General features: G+C 44.4%; 1 protein-coding gene across 1 annotated transcript in view; it reads left to right on the top strand.

Annotated features, from left to right (window-relative positions):
- Nucleotides 1-27,625, top strand: part of plppr1 (phospholipid phosphatase related 1) — an 80,719-nt gene extending 53,094 nt beyond the window's left edge. Inside the window, exons 5-6 of the mRNA XM_056291153.1 lie at nt 19,534-19,710; nt 27,470-27,625. Coding sequence (XP_056147128.1) covers nt 19,534-19,710; nt 27,470-27,625 — 333 coding nt within the window. The remainder of the gene's footprint in view (nt 1-19,533; nt 19,711-27,469) is intronic.
- Nucleotides 27,626-27,951: the final 326 nt, after the last annotated feature.

The following is a 27,951-nucleotide window of genomic DNA, read 5'->3' as shown; positions in this document are numbered from 1 at the left end:
AGTGATAGGAGCCCTGGGACTTGTAAAAACCACAACAATACCAGTAGTGATAAGAGCTCTGGGACATTTAAAAACCACAACAATACCAGTAGTGACAGGAGCCCTGGGACTTTTAAAAACCACAACAATGCCAGTAGTGGTGGGAGCGCTGGGAATTGTAAAAACCGCAACAATACCAGTAGTGATAGGAGCCCTCGGACTTGTAAAAACCACAACAATGCCAGTAGTGGTGGGAGCGCTGGGAATTGTTAAAACCACAACAATACCAGTAGTGATGGGAGCCCTGGGACTTGTAAAAACCACAACAATGCCAGTAGTGATGGGAGCCCTGGGACTTGTAAAAACTACAACAATACCAGTAGTGATAGGAGCCCCGGGATTTGTAAAAACCGCTACAATACCAGTAGTGATATGAGCCCTGGGACTTGTAAAATCCAAAACAATGCCAGTAGTGATAAGAGCCCTAGGACTTCTAAAAACCACAACTTTACCAGTAGTGATAGGAGCCCTGGGACTTGTAAAAACCACAACAATACCAGTAGTGATGGGAGCCCTGGGACTTGTAAAAACTACAACAATACCAGTAGTGATAGGAGCCCTGGGACTTGTAAAAACCGCAACAATACCAGTAGTGATAGGAGCCGTGGGACTTGTAAAATCCAAAACAATACCAGCAGTGATAGAAGCCCTTGGACTTGTAAAATCCAAAACAATACCAGTAGTGATGGGAGCCCTGGGACATGTAAAAAACACAACAATACCAGTAGTGTCAGGAGCCCTGGGACCTGTAAAAACCACACCAATACCAGTAGTCATGGGAGCCCTGGGACTTGTAAAAACCACAACATTACCAGTAGTCATGGGAGCCCTGGGACTTGTGAAAACCACAACAATATCAGTAGTAATAGGAGCCCTGGGACTTGTAAAAACCACAGCAATACCAGTAGTGATAGGAGCCCTGGGACTTGTAAAAACCGCTACAATACCAGTAGTGATAGGAACCGTGGGACTTGTAAAATCCAAAAAAATACCAGTAGTGATAGGAGCCCTGGGACTTGTAAAAACCGCTACAATACCAGTGGTGATAGGAGCCCTGGGACATGTAAAAACCACAACAATACCAGTAGTGATATGAGCCCAGGGACTTGTAAAAACCACAACAATACCAGTAGTCATGGGAGCCCTGGGACTTGTGAAAACCAAAACAATACCAGTAGTGATGGGAGCCCTGGGACTTGTAAAAACCACAACAATACCAGTAGTGATAGGAGCCCCGGGACTTGTAAAAACCGCTACAATACCAGTAGTGATATGAGCCCCGGGACTTGTAAAATCCAAAACAATACCAGTAGTGATAAGAGCCCTAGGACTTCTAAAAACCACAACATTACCAGTAGTGATAGGAGCCCTGGTACTTGTAAAAACTACAACAATACCAGTAGTGATAGAAGCCCTGGGACTTGTAAAAACCGCTACAACACCAGTAATGATAGGAGCCCTGGGACTTGTAAAAACCGCTACAATACCAGTAGTGATAGGAGCCGTGGGACTTTTAAAATCCAAAATAATACCAGTAGTGATAGGAGCCGTGGGACTTGTAAAATCCAAAACAATACCAGTAGTGATAGGAGCCCTGAGACTTGTAAAAACCACAACAATACCAGTAGTCATGGGAGCCCTGGGACTTGTGAAAACCACAACAATACCAGTAGTGATGGGAGCCCTGGGACTTGTAAAAACCACAACAATACCAGTAGTGATAGGAGCCCCGGGACTTGTAAAAACCGCTACAATACCAGTAGTGATATGAGCCCTGGGACTTGTAAAATCCAAAACAATACCAGTAGTGATAAGAGCCCTAGGACTTCTAAAAACCACAACATTACCAGTAGTGATAGGAGCCCTGGTACTTGTAAAAACTACAACAATACCAGTAGTGATAGAAGCCCTGGGACTTGTAAAAACCGCTACAACACCAGTAGTGATAGGAGCCCTCGGACTTGTAAAAACCGCTACAATACCAGTAGTGATAGGAGCCGTGGGACTTGTAAAATCCAAAACAATACCAGTAGTGATAGGAGCCATGGGACTTGTACAATCCACAACAATACCAGTAGTGATAGGAGCCCCGGGACTTGTAAAAACCGCTACAATACCAGTAGTGATATGAGCCCTGGGACTTGTAAAATCCAAAACAATACCAGTAGTGATAAGAGCCCTAGGACTTCTAAAAACCACAACATTACCAGTAGTGATAGGAGCCCTGGGACTTGTAAAAATCACAACAATACCAGTAGTGATAGGAGCCCTGGTACTTGTAAAAACTACAACAATACCAGTAGTGATAGAAGCCTTGGGACTTGTAAAAACCGCAACAACACCAGCAGTGATAGGAGCCCTGGGACTTGTAAAAACCGCTACAATGCCAGTAGTGATAGGAGCCGTTGGACTTGTAAAATCCAAAACAATACCAGTAGTGATAGGAGCCGTGGGACTTGTAAAATCCAAAACAATACCAGTAGTGATAGGAGCCCTGGGACTTGTAAAAACCACAACAATACCATAAATGATAGGAGCCCTGGGACTTGTAAAACCCACAACTATACCAGTAGTGATAGGAACCCTGGGAATTGTAAAACCCACAACTATACCAGTAGTAATAGGAGCTCTGGGACTTGTAAAAACCACAACTATACCATTAGTAATAGGAGCCCTGGGACTTGTAAAACCCACAACTATACCAGTAGTGATAGGAGCTCTGGGACTTGTAAAAACCACAACTATACCAGTAGTGATTGGAGCCCTGGGACTTGTAAAACCCACAACTATACCAGTAGTGATAGGAGCTCTGCGACTTGTAAAAACCACAACTATACCAGTAGTGATTGGAGCCCTGGGACTTGTAAAACCCACAACTATACCAGTAGTGATAGGAGCTCTGCGACTTGTAAAAACCACAACTATACCAGTAGTGATTGGAGCCCTGGGACTTGTAAAACCCACAACTATACCAGTAGTGATAGGAGCTCTGCGACTTGTAAAACCCACAACTATACCAGTAGTGATAGGAACCGTGGGACTTGTAAAATCCAAAAAAATACCAGTAGTGATAGGAGCCCTGAGACTTGTAAAATCCGCTACAATACCAGTGGTGATAGGAGCCCTGGGACATGTAAAAACCACAACAATACCAGTAGTGATAGGAGCCCAGGGACTTGTAAAAACCACAACAATACTAGTAGTGATAGGAGCCCTGGGACTTGTAAAAACCACAGCAATACCAATAGTGATAGGAGCCCTGGGACTTGTAAAAACCACAACAATACCAGTAGTGATAGGAGCCCCGGGATTTGTAAAAACCGCTACAATACCAGTAGTGATAGGAGCTCTGCGACTTGTAAAACCCACAACTATACCAGTAGTGATAGGAACCGTGGGACTTGTAAAATCCAAAAAAATACCAGTAGTGATAGGAGCCCTGGGACTTGTAAAAACCGCTACAATACCAGTGGTGATAGGAGCCCTGGGACATGTAAAAACCACAACAATACCAGTAGTGATAGGAGCCCAGGGACTTGTAAAAACCACAACAATACTAGTAGTGATAGGAGCCCTGGGACTTGTAAAAACCACAGCAATACCAATAGTGATAGGAGCCCTGGGACTTGTAAAAACCACAACAATACCAGTAGTGATAAGAGCTCTGGGACATTTAAAAACCACAACAATACCAGTAGTGACAGGAGCCCTGGGACTTTTAAAAACCACAACAATGCCAGTAGTGGTGGGAGCGCTGGGAATTGTAAAAACCGCAACAATACCAGTAGTGATAGGAGCCCTCGGACTTGTAAAAACCACAACAATGCCAGTAGTGGTGGGAGCGCTGGGAATTGTTAAAACCACAACAATACCAGTAGTGATGGGAGCCCTGGGACTTGTAAAAACCACAACAATGCCAGTAGTGATGGGAGCCCTGGGACTTGTAAAAACTACAACAATACCAGTAGTGATAGGAGCCCCGGGATTTGTAAAAACCGCTACAATACCAGTAGTGATATGAGCCCTGGGACTTGTAAAATCCAAAACAATGCCAGTAGTGATAAGAGCCCTAGGACTTCTAAAAACCACAACTTTACCAGTAGTGATAGGAGCCCTGGGACTTGTAAAAACCACAACAATACCAGTAGTGATGGGAGCCCTGGGACTTGTAAAAACCGCAACAATACCAGTAGTGATAGGAGCCGTGGGACTTGTAAAATCCAAAACAATACCAGCAGTGATAGAAGCCCTTGGACTTGTAAAATCCAAAACAATACCAGTAGTGATGGGAGCCCTGGGACATGTAAAAAACACAACAATACCAGTAGTGTCAGGAGCCCTGGGACTTGTAAAAACCACACCAATACCAGTAGTCATGGGAGCCCTGGGACTTGTAAAAACCACAACATTACCAGTAGTCATGGGAGCCCTGGGACTTGTGAAAACCACAACAATATCAGTAGTAATAGGAGCCCTGGGACTTGTAAAAACCACAGCAATACCAGTAGTGATAGGAGCCCTGGGACTTGTAAAAACCGCTACAATACCAGTAGTGATAGGAACCGTGGGACTTGTAAAATCCAAAAAAATACCAGTAGTGATAGGAGCCCTGGGACTTGTAAAAACCGCTACAATACCAGTGGTGATAGGAGCCCTGGGACATGTAAAAACCACAACAATACCAGTAGTGATATGAGCCCAGGGACTTGTAAAAACCACAACAATACCAGTAGTCATGGGAGCCCTGGGACTTGTGAAAACCACAACAATACCAGTAGTGATGGGAGCCCTGGGACTTGTAAAAACCACAACAATACCAGTAGTGATAGGAGCCCCGGGACTTGTAAAAACCGCTACAATACCAGTAGTGATATGAGCCCCGGGACTTGTAAAATCCAAAACAATACCAGTAGTGATAAGAGCCCTAGGACTTCTAAAAACCACAACATTACCAGTAGTGATAGGAGCCCTGGTACTTGTAAAAACTACAACAATACCAGTAGTGATAGAAGCCCTGGGACTTGTAAAAACCGCTACAACACCAGTAATGATAGGAGCCCTGGGACTTGTAAAAACCGCTACAATACCAGTAGTGATAGGAGCCGTGGGACTTGTAAAATCCAAAATAATACCAGTAGTGATAGGAGCCGTGGGACTTGTAAAATCCAAAACAATACCAGTAGTGATAGGAGCCCTGAGACTTGTAAAAACCACAACAATACCAGTAGTCATGGGAGCCCTGGGACTTGTGAAAACCACAACAATACCAGTAGTGATGGGAGCCCTGGGACTTGTAAAAACCACAACAATACCAGTAGTGATAGGAGCCCCGGGACTTGTAAAAACCGCTACAATACCAGTAGTGATATGAGCCCTGGGACTTGTAAAATCCAAAACAATACCAGTAGTGATAAGAGCCCTAGGACTTCTAAAAACCACAACATTACCAGTAGTGATAGGAGCCCTGATACTTGTAAAAACTACAACAATACCAGTAGTGATAGAAGCCCTGGGACTTGTAAAAACCGCTACAACACCAGTAGTGATAGGAGCCCTCGGACTTGTAAAAACCGCTACAATACCAGTAGTGATAGGAGCCGTGGGACTTGTAAAATCCAAAACAATACCAGTAGTGATAGGAGCCATGGGACTTGTACAATCCACAACAATACCAGTAGTGATAGGAGCCCCGGGACTTGTAAAAACCGCTACAATACCAGTAGTGATATGAGCCCTGGGACTTGTAAAATCCAAAACAATACCAGTAGTGATAAGAGCCCTAGGACTTCTAAAAACCACAACATTACCAGTAGTGATAGGAGCCCTGGGACTTGTATAAAACACAACAATACCAGTAGTGATAGGAGCCCTGGTACTTGTAAAAACTACAACAATACCAGTAGTGATAGAAGCCCTGGGACTTGTAAAAACCGCAACAACACCAGTAGTGATAGGAGCCCTGGGACTTGTAAAAACCGCTACAATGCCAGTAGTGATAGGAGCCGTTGGACTTGTAAAATCCAAAACAATACCAGTAGTGATAGGAGCCGTGGGACTTGTAAAATCCAAAACAATACCAGTAGTGATAGGAGCCCTGGGACTTGTAAAAACCACAACAATACCATAAATGATAGGAGCCCTGGGACTTGTAAAACCCACAACTATACCAGTAGTGATAGGAACCCTGGGAATTGTAAAACCCACAACTATACCAGTAGTAATAGGAGCTCTGGGACTTGTAAAAACCACAACTATACCATTAGTAATAGGAGCCCTGGGACTTGTAAAACCCACAACTATACCAGTAGTGATAGGAGCTCTGGGACTTGTAAAAACCACAACTATACCAGTAGTGATTGGAGCCCTGGGACTTGTAAAACCCACAACTATACCAGTAGTGATAGGAGCTCTGCGACTTGTAAAAACCACAACTATACCAGTAGTGATTGGAGCCCTGGGACTTGTAAAACCCACAACTATACCAGTAGTGATAGGAGCTCTGCGACTTGTAAAAACCACAACTATACCAGTAGTGATTGGAGCCCTGGGACTTGTAAAACCCACAACTATACCAGTAGTGATAGGAGCTCTGCGACTTGTAAAACCCACAACTATACCAGTAGTGATAGGAACCGTGGGACTTGTAAAATCCAAAAAAATACCAGTAGTGATAGGAGCCCTGAGACTTGTAAAATCCGCTACAATACCAGTGGTGATAGGAGCCCTGGGACATGTAAAAACCACAACAATACCAGTAGTGATAGGAGCCCAGGGACTTGTAAAAACCACAACAATACTAGTAGTGATAGGAGCCCTGGGACTTGTAAAAACCACAGCAATACCAATAGTGATAGGAGCCCTGGGACTTGTAAAAACCACAACAATACCAGTAGTGATAAGAGCTCTGGGACATTTAAAAACCACAACAATACCAGTAGTGACAGGAGCCCTGGGACTTTTAAAAACCACAACAATGCCAGTAGTGGTGGGAGCGCTGGGAATTGTAAAAACCGCAACAATACCAGTAGTGATAGGAGCCCTCGGACTTGTAAAAACCACAACAATGCCAGTAGTGGTGGGAGCGCTGGGAATTGTTAAAACCACAACAATACCAGTAGTGATGGGAGCCCTGGGACTTGTAAAAACCACAACAATGCCAGTAGTGATGGGAGCCCTGGGACTTGTAAAAACTACAACAATACCAGTAGTGATAGGAGCCCCGGGATTTGTAAAAACCGCTACAATACCAGTAGTGATATGAGCCCTGGGACTTGTAAAATCCAAAACAATGCCAGTAGTGATAAGAGCCCTAGGACTTCTAAAAACCACAACTTTACCAGTAGTGATAGGAGCCCTGGGACTTGTAAAAACCACAACAATACCAGTAGTGATGGGAGCCCTGGGACTTGTAAAAACTACAACAATAACAGTAGTGATAGGAGCCCTGGGACTTGTAAAAACCGCAACAATACCAGTAGTGATAGGAGCCGTGGGACTTGTAAAATCCAAAACAATACCAGTAGTGATAGAAGCCCTTGGACTTGTAAAAACCGCAACAATACCAGTAGTGATAGGAGCCCTGGGACTTGTAAAAACCGCTACAATACCAGTAGTGATAGGAACCGTGGGACTTGTAAAATCCAAAAAAAATACCAGTAGTGATAGGAGCCCTGGGACTTGTAAAAACCGCTACAATACCAGTGGTGATAGGAGCCCTGGGACATGTAAAAACCACAACAATACCAGTAGTGATAGGAGCCCAGGGACTTGTAAAAACCACAACAATACCAGTAGTCATGGGAGCCCTGGGACTTGTAAAACCCACAACTATACCAGTAGTGATAGGAGGTCTGGGACTTGTAAAAACCACAACTATACCAGTAGTGATTGGAGCCCTGGGTCTTGTAAAACCCACAACTATACCAGTAGTGATAGGAGCTCTGCGACTTGTAAAAACCACAACTATACCAGTATCGATAGGAGCCCTGGGACTTGTAAAACCCACAACTATACCAGTAGTGATAGGAGCTCCGGGACTTGTAAAACCCACAACTATACCAGTAGTGATAGGAGGTCTGGGACTTGTAAAACCCAGAACTATACCAGTAGTGATAGGAACCCTGGGACTTGTAAAACCCAGAACTATACCAGTAGTGATAGGAGCCCTGGGACTTGTAAAAACCACAACAATACCAGTAGTGATAGGAACCCTGGGACTTGTAAAACCCACAACTATACCAGTAGTGATAGGAACCCTGGGACTTGTAAAAAAAAAGGGATGGAGAAATACACCCAACGGATCCCGCCGGGTAACATCAGAATACAAGAACTACAGAGGATCGCACTGTGTGGGCATTTCCACGATAAAAGCCGCGGGCTCTGAAAACTGGGTCGGTGTTGACTCACTTCCAAAAAAAACCTTTGCCACTCAGCACTTCAAAATTAATTACGTTTATTTACAAACTCAAAAACAGTTCCAAACTTGTTTCTGCGTTATCATAATAAAGAAACGAAAAGACCACTTATGGCATGAAACGACGTTAAATTGCGATAGTGGTCAAAAGTCTTTTTGCGCTTCGGTCACCAGACATTTATGTCCCTTTCACACTTGAAAGTCCAAACCAAGGTCTGACCCAGAGTCTGGTTCTGGTGCTTTCACATCTGTTATTTTATAGTCATTAGGTTCAGAACTTTTGCTTTCATACCAGCGGACCTTGACTTGAACTTTTGGCTCGTTGTTGCCGCCAGGTGCGCTCGTTGTTGCCGCCAGGCGCGCTCGTTGTTGCCAGGGGCGCTCGTTGTTGCCAGGCGCGCTCGCTGTTGCCAGGTGCGCTCGCTGTTGCTAGGTGTTACTGTTTGTGTTTGTTTTATCACTTCCTATGATTGATCCGAAAGTCCGAACCTTTGATTTCACATTAGACATTCGTGAACCTTGGTCTGAACCGAGACTACCTCCTGAGCTTGGACCAAAGACCGAGTCTTTGATCCCTGTACCCTGGTCCAAGAGGTTTCACACCTGGCAATCTGGTTTGGACTTTTCTGGAAAGTCTGAAAGTCCGGACTAAACAACATAAGTGTGAAAGGGCTCTTAGTGTCCAAACCCTCTGGCTACCAACCATAGCCCCCCTGCTTGGCGTCTCCAAGTAATATACCCAGTTGACCAGGGATTGGAATCACCTGGGTTTAACCAGCAGCTCCACAAGAGGAGGGACGTTACCTGGACACGTAAATTTACACACATACACACGGCACTAGGGCCGTAACACCCCCTCCCATAACCAGCAGGGGGCGTGTGCAAAGGTGAACGTAATCCATAACAAAACAATAATATACAATATACAGTAGTAAACACATTCACATATTACACTTAGGTAATATAAATTAATTTGAATGAATAAGCGCAAGTGCAAAAGCATTTACCAAAAACTAAATTAACGGCTGCGACACGCACAACTTGGAACATCTCATATCCTAAGAAAGGCACCATCCATCAAAGAGACTTCTACCTCATTCTAACCCTAGGCCCAAGGAATGGGCCCGGTTATTATGTTGTATTATGGCATGAAGTTAAAAGACATTTGTATATAACAATAATAATAATAATAATAATAATCAGTTGGATTGTTTGGAGTTGGGCGGTTGACGGTTGGACGATCAAGTTGGACGGTTTGGAGACAAAGCAAGAGCGGCAAGACTGAGATGGTTTGGACATGTGTGGAGGAGAGATGCTGGGTATATTGTGAGAAGGATGCTAAATATGGAGCTGCCAGGGAAGAGGAAAAGGGGAAGGCCGAAGAGGAGGTTTATGGATGTGATGAGGGAGGACATGCAGGCGGCTGGTGTGACGGAGGAAGATGCAGAGGACAGGAAGAAATGGAAACGGATGACCTGCTGTGGCGACCCCTAACGGCAGTAGCCGAAAGTAGTAGTAGTAGTAACTATTATTATTATTATTTATTGGGCGAAACTACTTTAAAGTTGATCCCATTTCGGGGCTAACGAGTTACGTGATATCAGATCGGTGCACAGATTCGCGTACTCGCCGATACGAGATCCAGCATTTTAGGCAGTATTGGAGGCATTTGCGATACTGGTATCGACAAAGATAAAAGTGAGACCACTGTCTCTTGCCCTAGTGGAGAGAGGTTTAAAGTTATTGCACACCTTGAATCCCTGTCAATGAAGCTTACATAAGAACGACATATAGACACTAACAAAGTCAGCTTATTACATCTTAAATACATAGCAAAAAACAAGAGGATTAATGTATAAATAAGACTTGGCAAAAACTCATCCATGCCTTTATCTCCAGTTGATTGGACTACTATGTAATAATTTTTTTTCTGTTCGCCCCAAAAAAAGCTATCAAACAGCTACCACTCCTGCAGCACGCTGCTGCTAGAGTTCTGACAAGGATGCAGAAGAATATCAAACAGCTACCACTCCTACAGTATGCTGCTGCTAGAGTTCTGACAAGGATGCAGAAGACTAGCAAACAGCTATCACTCCTGCAGTATGCTGCTGCTAGAGTTCTGACAAGGATGTAGGAGACTACCAAACAGCAACCACTCCTGCAGCACAGCTTATACAAGTGGCTATTGTACTTCACATTCTGTCCCTTGAGCAAAGCTAAAATGTCATCAGAGAACTTCTCTTTCTGACAGAATTTGATCATGTCGAGCGCTGCTTCATTGAGGTCTTCCACTGAAATGCATGTATGCTTAAAGCTTGCTTTAAAACGATCAATAGCCCTTTGGGTCAGCTGGACCTGTTGACCATTGGCTGCACGCAGCTGTTTACGTGTTCGACAGAGCCCCAAAAGTAAAGCTTTGAGCTTCAAGAACCAGGCCACACTTCGTCTCAGCTTCATCCATGATGAAAATTGGTTAATCAGTCTCTTGAATGGAGTCATATTTTATTCTACCTTTATGTCATTTACCTTGACTCTTTTGATCTCAGGATCCTCTGAAGTGATTTCTGTATGGCTCACTGGAATCATTGGCCAGTACCCAACTGGATCACAGAGGAAATCTGGACCGGACACCCAAGCTTTGTTATTCATGAATTCTTCCACCTGTTGCCATCTTGAGGCGCAGTTGGCTGGATTCTTATCGGTGGTGTCATGTCTCCACTGTTCTACTTCAGAGCCTTTCAGAATAGCTGAAACTCTGTTCGCGACGAATGTACGGAAACGTGTGGTCTCATTCTGGAGATACCTGAGTACCACTGTACTGTCAGTCCAAAAGATCAACTCTGCAAGATCCAGTTGTAGCTCTCTTCTCAAAACACCATCCATTTTCACAGCTACTGTCACAGCAGTCAGCTCCATGGTAGGTTGCCTGAGAGGCGCCACTCCAGATTTGCCCATCATAAATGCACAATACATCTTGTTATCCATGTTCCGCAACAGAAGGTAACTGACTGATCCATATACGTCTTCACTTGCATCGGCAAAGTGATGTAATTGCGCGAATGCATGAACTCCAAAACTCAGGTTTAAGACATCTTGGAACTGAGAAGTGTTCCAAGTGTTAATTTTTTAAATATTTTAAATATTTTGTACTCCAGCTCTTTTTTTAACTTATTTTTAGCTTTTGGTCTTCATGTGTGTATATCTTATACTGTGTTTGCTGTGTTTGTCTGTGTCTGTCTTGCACTGTTTGGTGAAGCCACAGCCCTCATTTCATTTTTAACATGTGCCTGCACATTGTTTTTAATGACAATAAAATTGAATTGAATTCAATTGAAAGCTGGAAGGCCAGCTAACCAGTCAGATCACCGCTTCTTAAGGTGTTCAGGTAGGTCGTCATCCCATCAGATCTTCAGTCTGCATAGGCCTTGCAGAGTAGACTTTGCTGGCAAAACCACTGGTGCCAGAATGCCTAATGGATCGTAGACTGAACCAACAATGGGAAGCAGTCCCCTTCTGGTAAAAGGGCGATCTCTGATGGTGATCTTAAACTTAAATGTGTCTGACTCAACACACCATATGAGACCAAGGGCTCTTTCCAGAGGAAGTTCATCCTGGTCCAGATCTAAGGTCTTCATCTCTCCTGCCAGTTCAGACTTTGGAATGGAGGCGAGTACCTTCCGGCTGTTGCTTGTTGAGACGAAAACCCCCTTGGCACAGATTTTGATCAGATCCTGACACATTGATATGGCTGCTTCATCTGTAGCAATAGATTTCAGGCAGTCATCCACGTAGAAATTCTGCAACACTGTCTCTACCACTTCAGCTTTGAACTGCCCAGTCTGGTCTTCAGTACACTTTCTCAGAGCAAAACTGGCACAGCTAGGCGAAGACGTAGCCCCAAACAAGTGTACAGTGAATTTGTACTCAGTCAAGGCTTGGTTATAGTCACCACCTGTCCACCAAAGGAATCTGAGTATATCAGAGTCATCATCAGGCACTCTAACCTGGTGGAACATTGCTTCCACATCTGCCATGGTTGCAACGGGTTCTTGTCTGAATCGGATTACAACGCCAATTAGACTACTGGTTAGGTTTGGACCTTGAAGAAGCTGCTCATTTAAGGATGTTCCCTGAAAGGATGCAGCGCACTCGAACACAACTCTCAGTTTCTGTTTCACTGGGTGGTATACTGCATGGTGCGGTATATGCCACACTTTCCCTTCCTTGTGTGTCAATTCTTCATTGGACAACTTCACTGCATAGCCCTTTTGAATAAACTGTTCCATAAAATCTGTGTATTCCTGATGAACTTCCACTGTAAGTTGTGTGCTCGCTGTTCAGCTATCTTGCGATTATTTGGCATGTTGACCATTTTGCTCTTTAGATATAAACATATGGTGTAATGACCACCCACCAGTTTAGCTGATTCCATGACCATGTCCATGAACTGATGACCGTCTCTAGACATCTCTGCTTCATCACGTTTTCCTCCCTCAGGGAAATCCATCTTGAACTGCTGAAGCCACAGGTTCTCTAAACAGGCCACAGACGTATGATTCACCGTTGTCGTCATCGGTTATCTCATATCTGCATGACTGCAGATTTCCCTTAAGGGCCCATTCACGGTCCAACCTAGTTTGGGTCTTACAGCGTATGGTCCATTACCAACACTGCTCACCACTTCCCACGGCTCCATAGCTTTGGGTACATTTGCTCAAATGAGCAGTCCCATGTCGGCCTCAATTTGAGGGAGATAGATTTCTTTGAGGTAAGACCACCTTTCAAGATCATTCTGCTGGGGTATGTTTTCTTTACCTACAGGTTAGAACCTTTGCATGAAGACATCTGGAAGTTCAAGGAACTCGTCGCCTGAAAAACTGCTGACCTCCAAGCCAGACACCATGTAAGCACATACAGGTTTATCTTTGTTCATGGTTCACAGTATGTCAGTCTTCCTTCCACTGAGCTTTAACTTATCCATCAGTGCCTCTGTACAGAATGTGGCAGAGCTCCCTGGGTCCAGAAAAGCATAAGTCTGCACCACCACACTTCCCTTCTTGGCTTTGACTTGGACAGGAGCTATTGTGATTGTGCAGTCATCTTCTCCTGCCCCGGTAAGCGCATAACCCTCAGACTGCACAGACAAATGCACTCAAAACTGTTTGACCTTCACAGTTATCAGTCCTCCTCTTTGGCTCAGCAACTGTGCCCTTTTTCTTAGTGTGCAGCGGTGTGGGATGAGCTAAGGAACCCACCTGACAGCTCACCTTTATTTTGCAGACTTTGCTCATGTGACCATGCTTCAAGCGACAAAAACAGTCCTTTCCCTCTCAAGAATTTCAACTTGTCTTTGTGTGGCTTTTCTTTTAGTTTACTACATGTCTCTGTGGTGTGTTCACCCTTACAGAAGAGACATGTCCTTGTCGTAGGTGTGAGGGGATTTGTGTGTTCTGTTTGCACTGTATCTTTCATTTCACAATCCAATAGTATAGCGCTTGTGGTGAACGACTTCGATTCCACTTCTTTTCTGTGCTCTATGATCATCTTATTTAATTGTGGATCCTTTAGCAGTTGTGCCGTCCTTTATATCGCCAACGACTGGATGAAGTGCAATGTTGGAACGTTTGTTTATGAACTGGACCAGAACTTTAAACCCGACTCTGTTGTCGCATTGCTCCTGTACACTACACACAACAGCTCTCCACCTTTCACGTAGCTTGTATGGAAGCTTTGCTACGATAGCCTGTAAGTTCACAACATGATCCAGTTCTTCCATGTAACTCACTTCAGTCATGGTATTACAGCATGCCGTTAGAAAGAGTGAAAAGGCATTTAAAGCTTCTCCATCCTCTGGCGTGATAAGTGTCCAGCTCAAGACCTTGTTCTTGAAGGCTACAGCAATCTTCTAATCATTCCCACAATGCTCTTTGAGCAGCTGTTAAACCCTGCAATAACCTACAGTGGCTAGCAAAAGTATTCATACCCCTTGAACTTTTCCACATTTTGTCACGTTTCGACCACAAACATAAATATATTTTATTAGAATTTTATGTGAAAGACCAACACAAAGTGGCACACAATTGTGAAGTACAAAGAAAATTATACATGATTTCAAAAAAAAATTACAAATAAAAAACTGAAAAGTGCAGTGTGCAAAAGTATTCAGCCCCCCTGAGTCAATACTCTGTGGAACCGCCTTTTGCTGCAAATACAGCTGCAAATCTTTTGGGGTACGTCTCTACCAGCTTTGCACATCTAGACTGAAATGTTTGCCCATTCTTCTTTGCAAAACAGCTCAAGCTCAGTCAGATTAGATGGAGAGCGTTTGTGAACGGCAGTTTTCAGATCTTGCCACAGATTCTCAATTGGATTTAGGTCTGGACTTTGACTGGGCCATTCTAACACATGAATATGTTTTGTTTTAAACCATTCCATTGTAGCCCGGGCTTTATGTTTAGGGTCGTTGTCCTGCTGTAAGGTGAACCTCCACCTCAGTCTCAAGTCTTTTGCAGACTCCAACAGGTTTTCTTCCAAGATTGCCCTGTATTTGGCTCCATCCATCTTCCCATCAACTCTGACCATCTTCCCTGTCCCTGCTGAAGAGAAGCACCCCCAGAGCATGATGCTGCCACCACCATGTTTGACAGTGGGGATGGTGTGTTCAGAGTGATGTGCGGTGTTAGTTTTCCGCCACACGTAGCGTTTTGCATTTAGGCCAAAAAGTTCAATTTTGGTCTCATCTGACCAGAGCACCTTCTTCCACATGTTTGCTGTGTCCCCCACGTGGCTTCTGGCAAACTGCAACAGGGGCTTCTTATGGTTTTCTTTTAACAATGGCTTTCTTCTTGCCACTGTCCCATAAAGGCCAGATTTGTGCAGTGCAGGACCAATAGTTGTCCTGTGGACAGATTCCCCCACCTGAGCTGTGGATCTCTGCAGTTCGTCCAGAGTCACCATGGGCCTCTTGGCTGCATCTCTGATCAGTGCTCTCCTTGTTCGGCCTGTAAGTTTAGGTGGACGGCCGTGTCTTGGTAGGTTTGCAGTTGTGCCATACTCTTTCCATTTCCGGATAATGGATTGAACGGTGCTCCGCGAGATGTTCAAAGCTTGGGAAATCTTTTTATAGCCTAACCCTGCTTTAAACTTCTCCACAACTTTATCCCTGACCTGTCTGGTGTGTTCCTTGGACTTCATGATGCTGTTTGCTCCCCAATAATCTCTTAACAAACATCTGAGGCCGTCACAGAACAGTTGTATTTGTCCTGAGATTAGATTACACACAGGTTGACTCTATTTAGTCATTAGGTCAACATTCGATCATTCAGCAATCATCAGGCGACTTCTGAAGGCAATTGGTTGCACTCAGAGAAAAGAGGGCTGAATACTTTTGCACACCGCACTTCTCATTTTTTTATTTGTAAAAAAATGTAAAATCATGTGTAATTTTCCTTGTACTTCACAGTTGTGGGCCACTTTGTGTTGGTCTTTCACATAAAATTCCTATAAAATATATTTATGTTTGTGGTCGTAACGTGACAAAATGTGGAAAAGCTCAAGGGGTATGAATACTTTTGCAAGCCACTGTACATCTGACTTCATATGAAGACAACTTTTTATCAACTCTTTAGGTTGACCAATAGTGAACTGCTCTAAGAAGTGCAGATGGTCCTTATAACTTTCGGTGCGGGATTCTGCTCCATGCTCAAAGGCTTTTACGAAAAGATTGTAGATCACCGCTGAAGATAGGGATGTCTAACGGTGGCAAGATCATCATTTTTTGCTGCTTCATCATCTACTCTGTAATGCTATTCTGGCGTGTCATGACACTGCAGAGCGTTTCCACTGCATGATCATCTGCAATAAAGTTACTAGACTGACCTACACCGGTGGGCTGGGGACAAAGTGCCTGAATTCTTCACCTCCGTTTTCTGTGTTGACGATTGGCTCCGCATGTAGTGGTAGAACTCCAGATTCAATAGCCATTCGACATGTAGGACTTACTTGGGATAAGCGCTCAGTTTCAAAATGTTCTAATACTTTGATTTTAGCGTCAGAGGCAGCAAGAGCAGTTTGACGTTCTAATGCTTCCCTTTTGGCCTTCAACTCAGCTTCCTGATGTTCAAGATCTTGCTTCTGCTTGAGAGCAGCAGCCTTTGCAAGTAATGTGGCTCTCTCTACCTCAGCCTTGAGGCGCGCTGAGGAAGCACTGGAATGAATTGCATCCATGAAATAATAACTTTTATCCTGACCTAATACATGTATGCACAAAGCATGGATACACATAGGCTATGCACCATCAGAAAACCGTGTGGCTCCACTCTTCCATCTAGGCTACTAGCAATTCCACTACACTTCCCCTCACTAGAGCGCGTTAACCCAGGAACATGCTTCTCCAGTTCTTAAAGTGACATGCACCTATTTAAGACTACACAGCAAGCTTAATACACACGAAAAGAAAGCAGTTAGATAAAGTTTATAATGTGTAAAAAATAAGTATTTAAACTAATTATTCAAATTACTAATTAAAACATTAATTATCAACCATTATGAGATATTGGGCTCCTACAGGCTTGTTATGGAGCCTGATGGCTGTTGGTACAAAACTCTGGTAAAGACGTTTCGTGGTTTACCGGGGCCCAGGGGGCAATGAGTCTGTGACTAAATGAGCTCCTCCTCCCCATTAGTTCCTCATGGAGGGGATGGGAAGGATTCATAAAGATGGCGTCCATCTTCCTCCTCATCCTGCCCTCTGCCACCACCTCCAGGTCATCCAGGTCAACCCCAACTACTGAGCTAGCCTTCTTCACCAGCTTGTTCAGTTTGCTGGTATCCCTCACGTTGGTTCCCCCTCCCCGACAGGCCATGGCAAAGAATAGGACACTGGCTACTACAGATTGGGAGAACATCCTCAGCAGCCTGCTCCACACGTTGAATGACCTGAGCCTCCTCGGGAAGTACAGCCTGCTCTGACTCTTCTTGTAGAGGGCCTCAACATTATCCGACCAGTCCAGTTTGTGATTAATTTGTACTCCCAGGAACTTGTAGGTGTTCATTATTGCCACCTTCTCTCCCTGGATGGTGATGGGATCAGGGGTCCCCTTCTTGCTCCATCGGTAGTCCACCACCATCTCCTTGGTCTTACCGAGGACAGGAACAGACTCCAACGAACAGTCAGGTCTGCAGAAAAGATTATTGGTGCCAACCTGCCTACCATCCACGACCTTTACACCTCCAGAATCGGGAAACGGGCAGGGAAAATCACTGCAGACCCCTCACACCCTGGACACAACCTGTTCCAACTTCTCCACTTTGGTAGGCACTATAGAAAACGTTTTTTTTTTTATTTTTCCCTCATTTTTCTCCCCAATTGTACTTGGCCAATTACCTCACTCTTCTTAGCCATCCTGTTTGCTGCTCCACCCCCTCTGCTGATCCGGAGAGGGCTGCAGACCACCACATGCTTCCTTCAATATGTGTGTAGTCACCAGCCGCTTCTTTTCACCTGACAGTGAGGAGTTTCCCCAGGGGGACGTAGTGCGTGGGAGGATCACGCTATTCCCCCAGTCCTCCCCCCCCCAAACAGGCGCCCCGACCGACCAGAGAAGGCGCTAGTGCAGCGGCCAGTACACATACCCACATCCGGCTTCCCACCCGCAGACTCGGCCAATTGTGTCTGTAGGGACGCCCGACCAAGCTGGGGGTAACACGGGGATTCGAACCGGAGACCCCCGTGTTGGTAGGCAACGGTATAGACCGCTAAGCCACCCGGACACCCTCTATAGAACATTTTACACCAAAATCACCAGACACAGGAACAGTTTCTTCCCCCTCGCCATCACACTTATGAAGAGTTAACTCACCGTGACACTGTGCAATAACTCTGGAACACGATAATACATACTGTACCTACAGACTATATATATTTATTTCAGTCTAAAATACAAATGTGCAGTATATTTCACTCACTACTATATATCTGAACAGGCTGTATATTGTATGTAAGAAAATCCACCAACCATATGTATGTTAAGTATTTTTTAATATTTATCTCAGCACCCTTCACTTCTTCGTACTATGTATACCTGTTTCCAGTTCAAAGAAACGGTTCCGCCTGTATATAGTCACCCCTTGTATATATTCCTGAAGACTGCTGTATTGTTACTCTGTCAGGCTGTTCTCACATTCCCTGGTCATAGTAAAACATACGAAAAGTAATGCACTAAAATGTGTATGTAACCTGCGTAATCATGGGCCAGGCTATGATCACGTGACCTAGGCGCTGGCTGTTGTGAAAACAAAAAATGGCGGACGTTTCTTTTATTCTCAGTGGAAAATGCAACATTTTATAATAGTCTGGCCATTAAAATGAGGTTTGATAACTCTAACCCTTCAGTAAGAACTGGTTAACATTATCTGTAAACCAGAAAAGCATTATCATTAGCCTAGCTATGCTAGCTATGTTACAGATCACCAAACCTTACAGAATCTTAACAAGTGAAGCTGGTAACAAGCTACTCTGCAAAACGTTGATCAGTCAGATTTTTCAAACGCTGTTTTTGTTGTTGACAAAACCGACTGGTTTCATGACAAACCAGCTATCTGAATTCCCAGTTTCAACACGCAGCCTTACCTGTAGTGGAGGGAAGCTGCTCTGCACTGCAGAGGGGTGCACAGGCGCTCTGAATTGCTCGTGTCGTGGGACATTCGTTGGTATAGCCACGGAAAATTGTGCATAACTTTTCGTACGATATCACACGAACCGTTTCATGAGAATACGTTGACTCTGTGTAAGTACGTTGGAAGCCACTAAACCGGAATCAGATTCCTTGGATGTGCAGACATATTTGACCAATAAATATGAGTCTGATTCGGATTTGAAATGAAATTTTACCTCACCAAAAAACCCATAAACCAAAAAAAAGAAAAGAAAAAAAACACCAATAAGGCCAGTGGCTGATTTTTTGTGCACATTAGCGGCACGGAGAAGCACCTTGTGTCAGAGCCACTGGTGGAATCTAACACTTCCTCACGCTCCATCTTTCACCTCCCCCTCATTGCCCTTCCTCCTCTTCTTTTTCCAGATGTACATTACCAGCACTGTCCGGACCAAGTCCAGCCGCCTGGCCAAACCAGCGCTCTGTTTAGCCACACTCTGCTCCGCCTTCCTGACGGGCCTCAATCGCGTCTCCGAGTACCGCAACCACTGCTCGGACGTGGTGGCTGGGTTTGTGCTGGGGTCGGCCGTGGCCCTGTTTCTGGTAAGGAACGTTTTGGGGGGATTAGCTCTCAATTACATCCTAAGGAACCACAAGTATGGTTGATGTTTGTTACATTCACCTGTTGCTCCAGTTGTTCCACCATCCAATCAGGGAATTATAAGGCTTTTCAGACCTCAGCTGTGTGATGTTGTAGAGTATCTGTGACAATTTTTAGTATTTGTGTGATATTGTACAGCAGTATTTCTCAATGGGGATGATGGTACCACCCCCAGCAGGCGTTCAGAGGATGATGGGGGAACAGGGCAGCAGAATGGTGGTGGTGGTGGTGGTGGGTGGGTGGGTGGGGGGGGGTGCGTTAGGATGTAAATAACAGCCGTTCATGTAAACTCACACCAGTTCTTACTCACCAGTATGCTGCAGAGGTGTGAAAATGAAGTTGGTTTCCTGTCATATTTGGTGACCTTGAGGCGAATTCGGTCTCAAGAGCGAGGCTTGCGTGATTAAACAAATTAACATGAACACTTCACTCGAAAATGCAGGACACATACCCACATCCGGCTTCCCACCCGCAGACACGGCCAATTGTGTCTGTAGGGATGCCAGACTAAGCCGGTGGTTACACGGTGATTTGAACCGGCGATCCCTGTGTTAGTAGGCAACGGAATAGACTGCAACGCCACGTGGACGCCCCATGCAGTGTAAGTCTAAAGGAGGTCTGTGAGATAAGCAGGGTATAGATTATGAAGAGCTTTGAATGTTAGTAATAAAATTTTAAAATTAATCTATTGTGACACAGGAAGCCAGTGTAATTGAATCAGCAGGAGAGAGACATGGTCAGTGGACTTTGAAAGAGTAATAATCCATGCTGCAGAATTCTGGATGAGTTGAAGTCGATGAATAAGTTTGTTGGGGATGCCTGCAGGATGACATTGCAGTAGTCAACACATGATATGACCAAAGCATTGACTAAGACTTTGTGGAGTGTTGTGTTAAAGAAGGGGGTAGTCTGGAGAATGTTGAGACATTGTTTATATAACTGGGAAAGGAAAGGGTACTATCTAGGATAACACCAAGGCTCTTAGCCTGAGCAGAGAGAGGTATGGTGGCTCCAGCAATGGGGAGTGAGCAAATATAAGTTTTTGAGAGTGTATTGCCAATTTGCACTGCACTTTGCCAATTTGCAATGCATCTCAGCTGCATCTCAGTGTGGTACAGAAACTGCACCTCAGTAGACCAAAAAGCTCATCAAGGCGGCCCAGCATATCACCGGTACCCAGCTCCCAGACATAAAAGACATTTATCACAAATGCTGCCTTCGAAGGGGTCTGAGCATCAGCAGAGATCCCACCCACCCCAACCATGGACTGTTCTCCCCCCTGTGCTCTGGGAGGCGCTACAGGAGCCTCAGAGCCCGCACTACCAGGCTCAAAAACAGCTTCTTTCCACTAGCTGTTGCCCACCTGAACCTGGCTACCCACTGAATGTCTGTAGATATTTTTAAATATTTTGTACCCTTGCTCTTTTTAACTTATCTTTAGCTTTTGGTCTTCATGTGTGTATATCTTATACTGTGTTTGCTGTGTTTGTCTGTGTCTGTCTTGCACTGTTTGGTGAAGCCACAGCCCTCATTTAATTTTTAACATGTGCTGCACGTTGTTTTTAATGAAAATAAATTGAATTGAATTGAATTGAATTTAGTGCCAATGAGGAGTAGCTCAGTTTTACTACTGTTGATCTGCAGATGATTGTTAGTCATATACTATATCTGTATATCATGGAGACAAGCAGTGAGGGCGCTGGAGGGGAGAGCGGAAGTGGGCTTAGTGGACACATAAAGCTGTGTATCATCAGTGTAGCAGTGGAAATGGATACGATAATGCCGGAAGATGCCCAGGTCTTTTCATCCAACATCAGTGCCTGACCTCACAGATGCTCTTCTGGATGAATGGGCAAACACTCCCACAGACACATTCCAAAATCTTGTGGAAAGCCTTCCCAGAAGAGTGGAAGCTGTTATAGCTGCAAAGGGGACCAACTCCATATTAATGCCTATGGATTCAGAATGGGATATCATGAAAGCTCCTGTAGGTGTAATGGCCAGGTGCCCCAATACTTTTGAACATATAGTGTACCTAATGTTGCAGTATGATATGATGTGATGCACCCTTGATTTACTGAGCAGTAGGTTGGTGTTGAACAGATTTATGGTAAGAGATGGGCAGTTCAGCAGAGGTGATTTTAGATGGTGCGATGCTGGAAGAGCAAACTACGTAAGGAATAGGACCCTTGGTGTGGGTTGTAAAGTTGACATATGGCGTTAGATCAAAGCAATATAACATTGCTTTAAAATCTTAATTTAACATATTGTCAGTCTTATCAAAATGAACATTTAAATCCTCCATTAGGATTGTATTTGGAGACATTGTACTAAAGATGGTTAAAACTGTGGAGAGTCCAGTGACAAAAATATTCAATGTGTTAAGTCGTTTATACAGAGCAGCAATAATGATGCATACAGGTCCATACAACTTATCATTTTAACAGGGATTGAATTACATCCTCCAGTATCTTGCGTGTCCCTAAGGTCCTGTTTGTGGACTTCAGCTCAGCGTTCAACACCATCGTCCTAGATATCCTCCACTCCAAATTCACCCAGCTCACTGTCCCAGCCCCCTTCTGCCAGTGGACTAAAACTTCCTAACAGACAGAAGAAAGCTGGTGAGGCTGGGGTAAATCACTTCCAGCTACCGGACAATCAGCACTGCCCCCCCCCCAGGGATGTTTGCTCTCTCCTCTACTCTTCCCTCTCTACACAAATAACTGCACCTCAGGTGACCCATCTGTTAAACTCCTGAAGTTTGCGGATGACACAACCATCACTGGACTTATCCAGGATGGTGAGGAGTCTGCATATAGACGGGAGGTTGAACAGCTGGCCCTCTGGTGCAGCCATAACAACCTGGAGCTGAACACGCTCAAAACAGTGGAGATGACAGTGGACTTCAGAATTAGCCCCCAAACACTACCCCCCCTCGCCATATTCATTATCATGGGTTCCACAATCTCCTAACCTAAGGTGGGCATCCAAGATAGACACAATCATCAAAAATGGCCAACAGAGGATGTACAATCTCTGCCAGCTCAGAAAGTTCAACTTGCTTCTGGAACTGTTGATTCAGTTCTATATTTCAATAATCCAGTCTGTTCTCTGCTGGTTCAGCCACCAAACAGGATAGGGACAGACTACAATTGACAGTTAAGTCTGCAGAGAAAATTATTGGTGCCAGCCTGCCCTCCATTCAGGACTTATACACTTCCAGACTCAGGAAACGGGCAGGCAATATCACTGTGGAACAATCACACCCTGGTCACAACCTGGTCCAACCCCTCCCCTCTGATAGGTGCTACAGAGCACTGTACCCCAAAACAACCAGATATAATAAATGTTTTCTTTCTGCGGGCTCAGGAAGTCTGGGTATGAGGAAGTCGGGAGTTGCAGAGAAGTATGTAGGAGTGGTGCAGGATATGTATGAGGGATGTGTGACAATGGTGAGGTTAGCGGTTGGAATGACAGATGGGTTCAAGCTGGAGGCGGCATTAAATCAAGGACAGACTCTGAGCCCTTTGGTGCTTGCAATGGTGATGGACGGGTTGACGGACGGGACCAGGCAGGAGTCTCCGTGGACTATAATGTTTGTGGATGACATTGTGATCTGTAGCGAGAGTAGGGTGCAGGTTGAGGAGAACCTGGAGAGGTGGAGGTATGCACTGGAGAGAAGAGGAATGAAAGCCAGTAGGATCAAGACTGAATACCTATGCGTGGATTAGAGGGAGGAGGGAGGACAGTGGAATGGTGCGGATGCAAGGAGTAGAGACGAAGGAGTAGAGATGCAAGGAGTAGAGACAAGGGCGTATGAGTTTAAATACTTGGGTTCAACTGTCCAAAGTAACGGGGAGTGCAGGAGAGAGGTGAAGAAGAGAGTGCAGGCAGGGTGGAGTGGGTGGAGAAGTGTGTCAGGAGTGATGTGTGGCAGAAGGGTACCAGCAAGAGTTAAAGGGAAGGTTTACAAGATGGTAGTGAGACCAGCTATGTTGTATGGTTTGGAGACAGTGGCACTGATGAAAAGACAGGAGGAGGAGCTGGAGGTGGCAGAGATGAAGATGATAAGAGTTTCATTGGGAGTGATGAAGAAGGACAGGATTAGGAACGAGTATATTAGAGGGACAGCTCAGGTTGGACAGTTTGGAGACAAATCAAGAGAGACAAGATGGAGATGGTTTGGACATGTGTGGAGGAGAGATGCTGGGTATACTGGGAGAAGGATGCTGAACATGGAGCTGCCAGGGAAGAGGAGAAGAGGAAGGCCAAAGAAGAGGTTTAGTAGTTCTTTCTGCGGGCTGTCATTTCAAAAGAATGCTTAACAGTGTCAATAAATCCAACCATGTTGTAAGTACTGTACATGTTGTATATACTGTACTGTACATTGTACTTATACTGGTACACTCTGTCATGTACATGTACCTCAGGCATGTATGTCAGTAAGCTGCTAACATGTGTTTCAGCATCTCTGCTATATCCTGTGCACCACTGCACCTTATCACCTCTTATTTCACTTGTGTAAGTCAGTCCTCCTTGTGTATGTATGTGCAGGTTGTTGTGTTGTAGTGTTGTTATTCTATGTTCAGTACACTGAGAGAGCCACGACACCAGAGTCACATTCTATGTAGTGCAAACCTACATGGCCAATAAACATGATTGTGATTCTGATACAAGACCGTATTTTTATTCTTAAAGCACTTTAGTGCCTCACTATGTCATCTCTGGAGCTAGTTTAGACAGATGCCGTTTTGGGTCAGTATTTAATGTGGTACAATGAGTACTGTGTAATCATGTGTTGTCTGGTGAGTACGCTGTACTATACTTCCCATGTCTAAATCCGTGTCTAGAACCACTGACCATGCTGTTTCAGCTGGCTGCGTGTTGGTGCGTATAGTCTAATTAGATAACCCGCTCTCCTAAAATCACACAATGAAAACCAATGAGGAGGCGGATCGCGATGCATGGCGGAAAACCATCCGCCCCCCCCACCCCCCCATGGAACGCCCAAAGCAAGAATTTTTTCTAGGGTTTCTTAAGCTCTTTCAATTTTTTTCTGAGTTTCCTGTTTCTACGCCCCCCCACAGTCTTTTTTAGAGTGTTTTTTAAGCTTTTATCTTATTTCCACTTCTTTTTATACGTGCTATTTTTGCACTTTTTCCCTTTATTTTACAAAGCTGTGCTAAGCTCAGCATTTTTGTTATTTACATCTTCTTGAAGCGATCCTCGGTTCTGTACCTCCTCTCAGCCGAGTTAGCCAGGTCTCGCGTGATCACAACAGCTCCTTCCCATCTCCAGGCCATGGTCAAGCCCTACACCCCCGCCCCACCACTTGGCTCTGCTGCCTCGGGACGCCTGGTTGCCCCGTCGCTCAGAGGTCCCTGCTGCCGATCGACCCGGTCCCGGCTCTGTTCTGTCCTGGCCCCACAGTAGTGGACTGAACTCCCCACTGATGTCAGGACAGCGGAGTCCTGCCCATCTTTCGGGGCAGGGTGAAAACTCACCTCTTCAAGAACTACTACCCTGTTACTTGTTCTTACCACTTATTGTATTCACTCATTAGGAACAAATCTCTTTCTTGTGCTTTTACTGTAGCACTGGCTTTGCTCTTAGATGCTTGTTTAGAGAGAAAATGCACTTATGACCTCTGATGACCAGTAGTTCTCCTTGGTCAGTTCATAGTGTCTCGTCTTTTTTGGTAGGTCTGAAAATCACGTACCCTTTAATACCATCTTAGAAAGGGTTTGGTCAGTTCATAGTGTCTCGCCTTCTTTGGTAGGTCTGAAAATCATGTACCCTTTAATACCATCTTAGAAAGGGTTTGGTCAGTTCATAGTGTCTCGCCTTCTTTGGTAGGTCTGAAAATCACGTACCCTTTAATACCATCTTAGAAAGGGTTTGGTCAGTTCATAGTGTCTCGCCTTCTTTGGTAGGTCTGAAAATCACGTACCCTTTAATACCATCTTAGAAAGGGTTTGGTCAGTTCATAGTGTCTCGCCTTCTTTGGTAGGTCTGAAAATCACGTACCCTTTAATACCATCTTAGAAAGGGTTTGGTCAGTTCATAGTGTCTCGCCTTCTTTGGTAGGTCTGAAAATCATGTACCCTTTAATACCATCTTAGAAAGGGTTTGGTCAGTTCATAGTGTCTCGCCTTCTTTGGTAGGTCTGAAAATCACGTACCCTTTAATACCATCTTAGAAAGGGTTTGGTCAGTTCATAGTGTCTCGCCTTCTTTGGTAGGTCTGAAAATCACGTACCCTTTAACACCATCTTAGAAAGGGTTTGGTCAGTTCATAGTGTCTCGTCTTCTTTGGTAGGTCTGAAAATCACGTACCCTTTAATGCCATCTTAGAAAGGGTTTGGTCAGTTCATAGTGTCTCGCCTTCTTTGGTAGGTCTGACAATCATGTACCCTTTAATACCATCTTAGAAAGGGTTTGGTCAGTTCATAGTGTCTCGCCTTCTTTGGTAGGTCTGAAAATCACGTACCCTTTAATACCATCTTAGAAAGGGTTTGGTCAGTTCATAGTTTCTCGCCTTCTTTGGTAGGTCTGAAAATCATGTACCCTTTAATACCATCTTAGAAAGGGTTTGGTCAGTTCATAGTGTCTCGTCTTCTTTGGTAGGTCTGAAAATCACGTACCCTTTAATACCATCTTAGAAAGGGTTTGGTCAGTTCATAGTGTCTCGCCTTCTTTGGTAGGTCTGAAAATCATGTACCCTTTAATACCATCTTAGAAAGGGTTTGGTCAGTTCATAGTGTCTCGCCTTCTTTGGTAGGTCTGAAAATCACGTACCCTTTAATACCATCTTAGAAAGGGTTTGGTCAGTTCATAGTTTCTCGCCTTCTTTGGTAGGTCTGAAAATCATGTACCCTTTAATACCATCTTAGAAAGGGTTTGGTCAGTTCATAGTGTCTCGTCTTCTTTGGTAGGTCTGAAAATCACGTACCCTTTAATACCAACTTAGAAAGGGTTTGGTCAGTTCATAGTGTCTCGTCTTCTTTGGTAGGTCTGAAAATCACGTACCCTTTAATACCAACTTAGAAAGGGTTTGGTCAGTTCATAGTGTCTCGCCTTCTTTGGTAGGTCTGAAAATCACGTACCCTTTAATACCATCTTAGAAAGGGTTTGGTCAGTTCATAGTTTCTCGCCTTCTTTGGTAGGTCTGAAAATCATGTACCCTTTAATACCATCTTAGAAAGGGTTTGGTCAGTTCATAGTGTCTCGTCTTCTTTGGTAGGTCTGAAAATCACGTACCCTTTAATACCAACTTAGAAAGGGTTTGGTCAGTTCATAGTGTCTCGTCTTCTTTGGTAGGTCTGAAAATCACGTACCCTTTAATACTGTCACCAAAATAAACGATAAGCTCTGGTTTGCCAGTCGAAAGGGATCATTTCATTTATCTATTTGATTCTGATTTTCCATCTATTCATTTATTTATTCATTTACTATATCGTTGTGAGACATTTCGCCATGAATAAATGTCTCCGTTGTTGAAAGTCGTTGCATGTGTGTTTCTCTAAAAAAACAAAGACAGAAATCCTTGTATCGAGATTTTATAACTTCACATCTGAAACTGATTAATTTGGTTTACCCAAACTTGCTATGGATATCATAGGGGGTGCCCCTAAATGTGTGACAAGGACATGAATAACGTTGTGGCCATATTCCACTGCATTACTATTGTGTTACTTTACAGGGCACATGTGTGCTTAACAACTTCAAAGGCGTCCACAGTGTAGCGGCCAAACAGAAAAAAGATGACTACCGTGGTCTTCCATTGTTAACCTTTCCCGGTGTGGAGAGTCCTCTGGAAACCCTGAGCGCACAGGTACCCTCACCTCCTCCCCCTTGACTTACCTTTAACTCTTCCCCTTATCCCTGCTACACCTTACACTTAGACTTTACCTGCTTACACCTTACCCTTACACTTTACCTGGTTACACCTTACACTTACACTTTACCTGCTCATACCTTACACTTACACTTTACCTGCTTACACCTTACACTTACACTTTACCTGGTTACACCTTACCCTTACACTTTACCTGGTTACACCTTACACTTACACTTTACCTGCTTACACCTTACCCTTACACTTTACCTGGTTACACCTTACACTTACACTTTACCTGGTTACACCTTACACTTACACTTTACCTGGTTACACCTTACACTTAC

This window comes from Lampris incognitus, chromosome 12 (assembly GCF_029633865.1).
Source record: "Lampris incognitus isolate fLamInc1 chromosome 12, fLamInc1.hap2, whole genome shotgun sequence".
Classification (NCBI taxonomy): Eukaryota; Metazoa; Chordata; class Actinopteri; order Lampriformes; family Lampridae; genus Lampris; species Lampris incognitus.
Note: the sequence above shows the minus strand (reverse complement) of the source record. Positions and strands in the feature narration are given on the sequence as shown.